Source organism: Aplysia californica, unplaced genomic scaffold (genome assembly GCF_000002075.1).
Source record: "Aplysia californica isolate F4 #8 unplaced genomic scaffold, AplCal3.0 scaffold00281, whole genome shotgun sequence".
Taxonomy (NCBI): Eukaryota; Metazoa; Mollusca; class Gastropoda; order Aplysiida; family Aplysiidae; genus Aplysia; species Aplysia californica.
Window position 1 is genome coordinate 721,917 of NW_004797551.1, and position 9,071 is coordinate 730,987.

A 9,071-nucleotide genomic window follows, 5' to 3' on the forward strand; every position below is an offset into this window, starting at 1 on the left:
ATCAGCCTGCCCACACTGAAATGGACCATCGTGAACCGTGGCGAGAAAGCATGGAGCACCCCGTCTTCATAAGACCCCAGTTCTACAGTTTATGTATTTAAGTATTCAATAAAGACCGAGATATTCGACAAAACGTTTGTTCAAACATAAATAAGTTAACATCGTAAATACTAACAAGATCGCCATAGCAGAGACTCAGACTGTGCTCACTATTTCTGAACTTCACGGTGACATTAAAGATGGTTCCAGTAGGGAACGGGATAGCGGGTGCCCACATCCCTTGTGACTCATCAGAGCAAAAGAAAATAGGACTAACGCTAGCATAAAAAAACCCATCCACAACTAACAGAAGCATGTCTTCTCAATAACTATTTTCGTAACATAAATACCATCCCACTACATCGCTTATCATCACTACCACCGTCATTTCTAAAATCATCATTGCTCTCCGATCCTTCACAAACATAATTATCTAGAACATCTTTATTATGTAACAGTTACGTGTTATAATAATTAATTATGTACGTAATACATTATTGGACACTATAGCAAATTTTTCTACTAATCAGATGGCGTCAATATCATAGACGTGGGCAAGGGGAGAAAAAATTAATATCGTATTTCCCAGCTTACGAGATGGCTACACCTCCCCCCCCCTTAAGGATAACTGAGATTTCTAATAGCTAAGAGAAGGACAAGGCTATATCTATTCTAATTGGGTCATAAAAAATACCCCACTTGATGACATTTTTACAACTTCTATAGATATTTAAATCTCCAACACATAGAGGATCATTTAGAATTTCTTTCAACAATTATCCACAATATAAGATTGCATTGGAACTGCTGTTGTGTCTTATATAAATTAGCATTAAAAAATGCAGAGCTCTGGAAAAGGGAATGAGAAGCAGTTGCATTGAAAAAGAATTGATGTCGCCTACAGAGAATGATCCACCTTATCACAAGAAAAAAGTCTGCCGTCCGAAGGCAGAATGACGTGTCTGACAAAACGAACTTTTAAAAAGTTTTTTTGGTTTGTTACAATGTCTTACCCACACCCTTCTTTTGTCAAAGGAAGGGGAACGTATTTACATTAAAAATATTAGTTTCCAAAGTGGTAAAGCTATGTAAGTGGCAGATCTCATAAGCTGAAAAATGTTAAAAGTTTTTCATGTTTTGCTCAAAATCACAAAGTGTGCAGCTACATCACTCTACCTTTGGACAGCAGAATTGTTTTGTACAGAACACATTCATACATCTTCATCATCATCCACATTTGGCATTTGCGAAGAATCAAACTGTTGATAATTCACGCCATTTTCATCCGATGTCGTTGGGGTCACATTGTAGCTGACACTGAAGCTCCGGCTATCAGACTTCAAAGCAATAATGTTAACTGACTCTCCCTCCTTGCTGTCCTTCCTTGTCTCTTCGTACAGGCTATTTTCAAAATTTTTCATCCGCGACGCTTCTCTGCGAAGGAATGAAGAACGCAAAGACCCACGGCGTTGCAGGACGTAAAGGACACCAACAACTAAAAGAATAACTATAGCCAAAACTGACACAATGATGGCTGCTTTGTCCCCGTCACTAATACCTCCAGAATCTGCAACATACAGAAAAACCAACACGGTTATAATATCACCTCTACATGCAAGGAATACGGACATAGAAAAGCATCAAGACCAGGAAAGAAATAAGACCCATTATAGTTATCTCCTCTGAGTATCTGCAAGCTACCTCTAAGTATAGACTTGTATTACATTTATATCCATGACCATGTACTGTGACATATTTCCACTTCACTATAAAGTGAACATTTGGGCCAAATAAGTGTAGGGGGAAGGAGCTGCTGCACATGTTCATCTATAGTTAGACTGGTGTTTCTGCCCTTCATTTGGGCATGGTGGTGTGATCCAGGGTGTTTTTTTAAAGAGAGAAAAGGCGGCCATGGGAATGCACCGTCTTGGATACAAGTCTATGATACATGGGGAAAAATGAAGTACTAAAATGGCTTCCAAACCTTCCCGGCTTAAAGCCAGTGAACGAATAAAACTAAAACTTTCCCTGACCACCCGCACAAATAAATGAAATATGAATACAGTCAAACATGCTCTAACAGCCACCTGTACAAAACACTCTGCTGTACATAATGACCAAGCACTTCCATCTCCTCATGTTAGGTTTTTTTCTACATTATGATGACGCTGTCCTAGAGGACCACCTGTATAAGGTGACCATTGTCCTCCTCGGCACTTTATGGTCATCTTGGGCAGGTTCGACTGTAATACTAAATAGGGGCCCTACAAAACAAGGTCACTTTATAGTTCACAAGACATTGTTCCTCCATCTACACAGGACGGCCAACAACCACAGAGAACCTCTAAGCTGAAAATTCAGAAAAGTGCATGTACATTCTGTACATGTTCACAGAACGATGACAACGAATATGAAATAAAACAAATTTAAAATATATAAGTTTAAAAACGGAATTTGGACTTCCAAATATAAAACAAGATAAAGTCTGATAACAAATGAGATCATTGCAGAAACTATTCCACCAACTACTTGGGACTCTCAGCCTGCAAAAACATAAACAAAAAAGAGTCTTTCTATTGGAGACAAACCAGAACTTTTTCAACTCACTTTTTGTTGGTTTTCCTCCAACGTGTTTCTTAGTAGAAGGAATTCGGATTGTTACAGAACTTGTCTCTCCACTACTCAATGAACGAAGAGACTTGGGGGTGGTGGGCCCAGTACTAACAGGTGCAGCCACGCTGGGTGGACCTGATGGATTCGCTGGACTTGGTGGAACTGATGGACCAGACACAGGAGGGTGTGGTGGGGTCACTTGGTGTGCGGTTGTGGGCACGTTGGTAGTGACCCCTGCAGGTGTCTGCTGGTGTGGGGTCATGACTGCTGTGGTAGAACTACTAGCTCTGAACTCTGGGTTTGTGAAAGAATTAAAAAAAACAGCAGAAATAGAAGTGATTCTAAACTGCACCATGTCTCACAAGTTTCAAATCTTTTCTAGATAAGCTTGAAAACAATATGAGTGAAGGTCTCCCACAAGGGAAAACAAAGCATACAAATGTGACCCTTACACTGGCTACAGAAAACTATACCAATAACTATGTATCAGACTGTCAACCCACATAAATATAAACAAAAACCAATCCACTGAAAGACAAAAGTAATTTTCTAATAATATGACTTCAAATAATTAAGGACATAAATACGTAAACAGAACTTGACAGAATCATCACAGAATCGGAAACTTTTAGAATACCAGCCTTCAATGTAAAGACCCCTAAAATGGTCTTTTTCTGTAATAACTCAAATTAGTAGAACTGATTCACTATGCTTTGTCAAAAACCCTTCAAACAACTTACCACCAGGTATTCTTTCATTACATTTAAGTTTTTACAGGTCAATGACCCCAAGGCTAATCAAGAGAATACTTTAATTTCCATCAGTAGCATTCATTAAAACTGAGACAGAAAAATAAGAAGCTACACTAGAGGACTAAAGGGACAGATGAAGTTAGACTAACTGTATGGTTGATTCATGACCTACTAGCAATTCACTCATACCGCATGCAGGTACACAGCACATTAATTACTATCACAATTCAATAAATAAATGTAAGGTAGCGTGGTGAAATCAGGTGCAAGTCCAAATAATGAAAGTAAAGAAACACGCATTTTTTCCTCAAGTTCGGGAATTTTCTTCGTAGTTTTGTTTTTAAACTCAACACATTTCATGTCCATTATAGGACATATTTCTGAGTGGATTTTACTGAAAAATGTTGATTAAAGGGAAAAAAAAAAGTAAATTTTCAGTTTCCATGGACTAACTAGCTAAGGAATTAACTGAACCTTGGCAGCCATTTTCTCGTTAATTTTACCTCTGAAACCAGGCGACCCCCCCCCCTCCCCTCCTTCATTTGTCAATATCTCGACTTGTATCGAAGATAGATGGGTATTTTTTCATTAAAATAAAAACAAACGAACGAGCTTTAAGATGATACCAAAAGCTCTACATGCCCAAAAATACACACAATGCATTTGAGGTATAAAGACAAACCAGCATCTGTGGAGCAATTGTTAGACTCTTTGCCGTTGCGTACTGAAGGCGTGAGTTCAATCAAAATAATATCCTACACTGTCTACTTACTGGGGTGTATCCTACTCAGGCCTTGCTGGCCTGGACAGGCAGGGTCGAAGCAGCTCAAAACTAAAATGATCTAAATCGGCGCTTGCCTACCTGGGTGGTATTGCCCACTAGTGGGCGATTTGGGCAGTAGGGATCACTGAGGTAGTGACAGGTGTTATCTTAATATACAGTCTTCACAAAAAGTTAAGAACCACTTGCAAAAGTGCACGAAAAATAAAAACCAGTAAATTAAATTATTCATTCTTTAATATACATTTAATTCATCAATCCATGAGTGCAACAAAGAAATTTCATCACAATCGAAACAGAAATGCATGAGTCCCAGCGCTCAAAAGGGACCCACCCTCAAAATCGAAAATCCCAAAAGAAAGGTGTGGGATGTTAATTGTTCCATTTTTGTTACAGCCATCCAAGCAGCAGCTGGCGGGCAAAGGGTAGTTCTCCCAAACTCTCCGATCAAGCTCAGCCTACAACTGTTCAATAGGATTGAGGTCCGGGTTGTTGGCTGGCCAAACCATGCTGGTAGTCCCCGCCTGCAGCACGAAGTCGTTCACGCCCCGGACCTGTGCGGCGTGCCGTTGTCTTCCTGCAGATACCGCTGCCCTGTCAAGATGCCTTGATTGCCTTGCCATGAATGGTGGACACATACGCTTCTGACAAATCCATTGATATTCACGAACTTGAACTGGTCTTTTTCTTTGATATTGCTTAAACTTTTTGAGACCCGTTCTTTAGTGATTTTCGATTTTGAGGGTGGGTCCCTTTTGAGCTCTGGGAATTACGCATTTCTCTCTCGATTGCGATGAAATTTCTTTTTTGCACTTATGAATTGATGAATTAAATGTATGTCAAAGAAGGCACAATTTGATTACCTGGTTTTTATTTTGAGTTTACTTTTGTAAGTGGAACTTAACTTTTTGTGAAGACTGTAGATTGTAAAGCACATAGAGCTTGCAGTCGAGCGGGAATTTGACCTATACAAGCGCTATCTTTTATTGTTATTATGCCCAATTTGGAAATACATGAAGGTGAGCAGTTTGAAAATGTTAGCCTCTCAAATGCGGCAGAAGTGGGCGCAGGCTATGAAAAAGCTGTCAAGCACTGGTCTAAATTGTGTCAACAGGGGAATAAAATAGGTTTGAAATACATCTACAATAATGAAGGCAAACCACTGAAGCATGATACAGACCAGGGATGTTGATTTTTTAAAAAGTTTTAGTAAGAGTTTTACTGCACTTGCAACACAATAAGGTTATATTAGCGTCGAAGATAAGAGGTGTTACTAGAGAGTAACATACACAAAAAGGGAGGAGGAAGGATAAGGATGATAGATGTTACTGATGTTTGATTGGAAAGAAGGAGAAAACCACACCAGAGAACCTGCCAACCACCCACAGGCCAGGGAGGGCTGACATTGCAGCAATACCACACAACTCTCATATAGGACACTAAGCACTCTCCGATGAAAGCAAACTCAACACCTAAAATCACTTACTGATATCAAACATAAGACTTACGACTTGAAGGCAAAAGAGACATGAAAAGGAGCTTCAGGTGACAGTGTCACATCAATCCAAAAGAAAGAATAGTCAAAAGCTGAGGATTAAGTTTCAACTCAAGATGTGACATCCTTAGTCCTTAACGTTTATTTACAGTGGCCTACTCCCCCGTTTGTACAGACCATCCTGTTTTGTCATTCAATGTTTCAGGCACCTCAATCTAAACAGAGTAGAAATGAATTCTCCATTAAAAAATCATAACACTTTAAAGATAAATAACATGGATTGACTGTGCTTCAGTGAATTTTTGTACAGCTGTACGTAATAGGGAGCTGCCATGTTCAGCTGGCGCACCGGACAAATCGTTAAGTAAAAAATACAAAGTTCTATCTGACATTGTTAGAAGTTTTGAGTTACTAAGACCTTGAGGTAAAAAAAATTGTTCTATCTGCTCTACCAAATCGTAAGATTACTCTGAGCTGTTATCAAGATATTCAAAGAACTGTATTCAGAAAAGCGTGACATTATGCGAAATTTCTCAAAATTAGATACTGAGCAGATAGAACATTGTTTAGTTTTAGTTTTGTATGGGGTTTTACGGCGCTCGCAACTGCATAACACGTTGTAATTCTGAGGTATCAAAAAGGTACTGACAGCGCACCAGTTGAAGTGGTGTGCTGCATACCGAGATATTTATTTTTAGAACCAGTGACTCACTGAACTCCGAACGACATAGGAAAGAGAGCTGATCCAGGCAGTCTCTGTTTGTCCAGGTCCCATCAGGGTTCAAGGCCACACAGCCCTGGTCAGCCTCGTCACGGCCTGTCCAGCTTGGCTGACTAGCAGCCCAGCGGGTGTACGACACAGGGGTACTGTCCTCCCAGCTGAAGCCCTCTGGGAATAAATCGACTTGTGTCACTCAAAGGCTAAAACAGTACCTATACATCGATCGTTTGACACCACCATCCCTGCCTTTCTCACCTTGCATCAGGGTATAGGCTACGATCACACATTTTCCACCTTTCCCTATCCTGTGCTAACTTCTTGATATCATTCCAAATCTTCCCTCATTTCTGTACATTGCAGGTGCCTCTATAAAATTATGTCAATAGTGCAGTTAGGTTCATTAAGATATAAGACATTACTGTAAGTTGAGCTGGGCCTAAAGGGTTAATCTACACGCAATACACTTACCATCAATGGACTCTCTGAGGCCAATCCACACTGTTCTCCCCTGAGAAGGGAGAGTGTCATTAACATGCACTGAAGCCAGAGTGGACCCCTTGTCCCTGCACTTCTGTGCGGCGGTGTCGTAGCTTGACATGTAACTCATCGACATATAACAGCCAGAGCTGTACTGCACAAAAGGGTCCTCACAGTAACCACCTGGTCTTGCTGGAGTTTCTTGTGGTGGCTCTGATACAATTTTGTTTTTAAAGAGATCATCAAGAGGTAAAAGAAAATGTTTTATATTTTTAAAAAGAGATCACTATAACTAAACTTTAAAATGTTTAAAGATCCTCATGAACTAAAAGTAAACTAAAGTATGTTCAAAGAAAGAGATAACCGTAACTGAAGTAAACCAAAAATATTTAAAGAAAGAGATCATCGTGAGCTAAAATTAAACTTAAAATATCTTTGAAAATTAATCATCATTAACTTAAAATAAACTTAACATTTGAGTCACAAAGCTGAAATTTCTAGTGCATTGATTACCACAAAAAAGACAAGTAAGGGAACTTGAACTTAAAGTAAAAGAGTATTTTAATTGTAAACCAGAAATTTCTTGGGGAAATAATGTTCATCTAGAAAGAGGGGAGGGAGGAAGTTAAAATAGGCTATGATATTTAAGTTTCGTGGAGAATTGTAGCTTGGCCAGTCAAAGAAAATAGTCATAACTGTCCTTTGAAGTGTGTGTGTGTGTGTGTTTGTGTGTGTGTGCGCTTGTGTGCTTCTGTGCCCACGTGTGTGCGCGTCGATGAGTAAGTTTAAAGGCTGGAAATGGGGGCGGGGGTAGGGTTGGTGTGTGTGTGTGTGTGTGTGTGTGTGTGTGTTGAGAGGGGGGGGACACGCACGCAATGAATAAAAGACCTACAGTTATATATATATATATATATATATATATATATATATATATATATATATATATATATATATATATATATATATATATATATATCAATTTTATCTCCTCAAACACATAGGCCTACTCAGAATCAATGAACCAATCACACATACCTTTATCCACACGACATAAAGCAGCCCGAGTAGAGTTGCACATTGTGTTAATGAAGTAACCGTGTTGATCCATGTAAACGCAGCCCCAGCCAGGAGAATCAAGGGGTTGGTGATGAGCCCAGCGTGTGTAGGTGACCGGATAGCCGCTTGACCACTGATACACACCGGCTGTCTGTAAACAGAAGACATTTTCTACTCAAACTATAGCTTCAGATTGAGAATTTTTTTTGATTTGATGAGAAATATAGTAAATCTTACATAGTCATTACCAATGTGGTAAAACACCAGAGCAGGATAACTGTCAATCTCTCCCTCCTATTTTAATTTTATGACGTTGCAACACAAATAGGTCATGTAAGTGCAGAAGATTAAAGCTGCTTTTAAAGAGTGATATACAAGGAAAAGAAAGAGGAGAGATACGGATGATAGATATATAATAGGAAAAAAGAAGCACCCGCCAAGCACCCATTCTGTCCCCCCTTCCCTCTCCCTGTATTCCTCTCACATAAGTCATCAACATTTTAATATACATGCTAAAGGGATCACAAACAAACTGAAAACAAATTGCCTCCAAACTTGACACTACTGTCTCATTTGTTCAATAAATGCGACTAAAAAAGCCTTCCTCTATGAAGCTTAGATATCCTGTCCTGTCCTGTTCTGTCCTGGGCAACAACGTCATTGCACACCGGACAGGTCCATAAGAGCTCAGTTCCCCCCAGCACCAAAGCCCGCAAGGTATCCATACTGATTGTTCCGGTGGCTGTCTGGTTATGGCGACGTCTTTCCTTTCCAGATAATAGTTCCCAAGCTTAGATGTAAATGTGTCATATCCAACTTGTAAACGTAATGTATAATTTTCCTCTATTTTCTTGTCTTTATTCAAATATATATGTTAACATTATTTTCAAAAAAAGTTAACCTTTTCCCGACAAATAAAAAAAAGAATGCGGTAAATATGACAATATTTGACGAAAATACAGAACTTTTAATGGTGCCAGGTGAGGAAGCACGAAAGGGAGAAAATGTCCTCCGAAGTTGAGCAACAAGTTCCCTTAGCAATGGGGGTCTTAGAATTGAGATAAAGAATTGAAATTTAGCAGTTATCTTGGCTATGCCACTACAAGGTAACATACAGAAGTAGAAAACTATTCATTT

General features: G+C 39.3%; 1 protein-coding gene across 1 annotated transcript; it reads right to left on the reverse strand.

The window, feature by feature from the left end:
- Positions 1–1,250: 1,250 nt before the first annotated feature.
- LOC101855803 lies at positions 1,251–6,663 on the reverse strand. Its single transcript, XM_035970529.1, has 4 exons — positions 6,657–6,663; positions 6,393–6,569; positions 2,647–2,946; positions 1,251–1,606 (listed from the first exon to the last, which is right to left on the reverse strand). The coding sequence occupies exons 1-4, from the start codon at positions 6,661–6,663 to the stop codon at positions 1,251–1,253; spliced, it is 840 nt and encodes a 279-aa protein (XP_035826422.1).
- Positions 6,664–9,071: the final 2,408 nt, after the last annotated feature.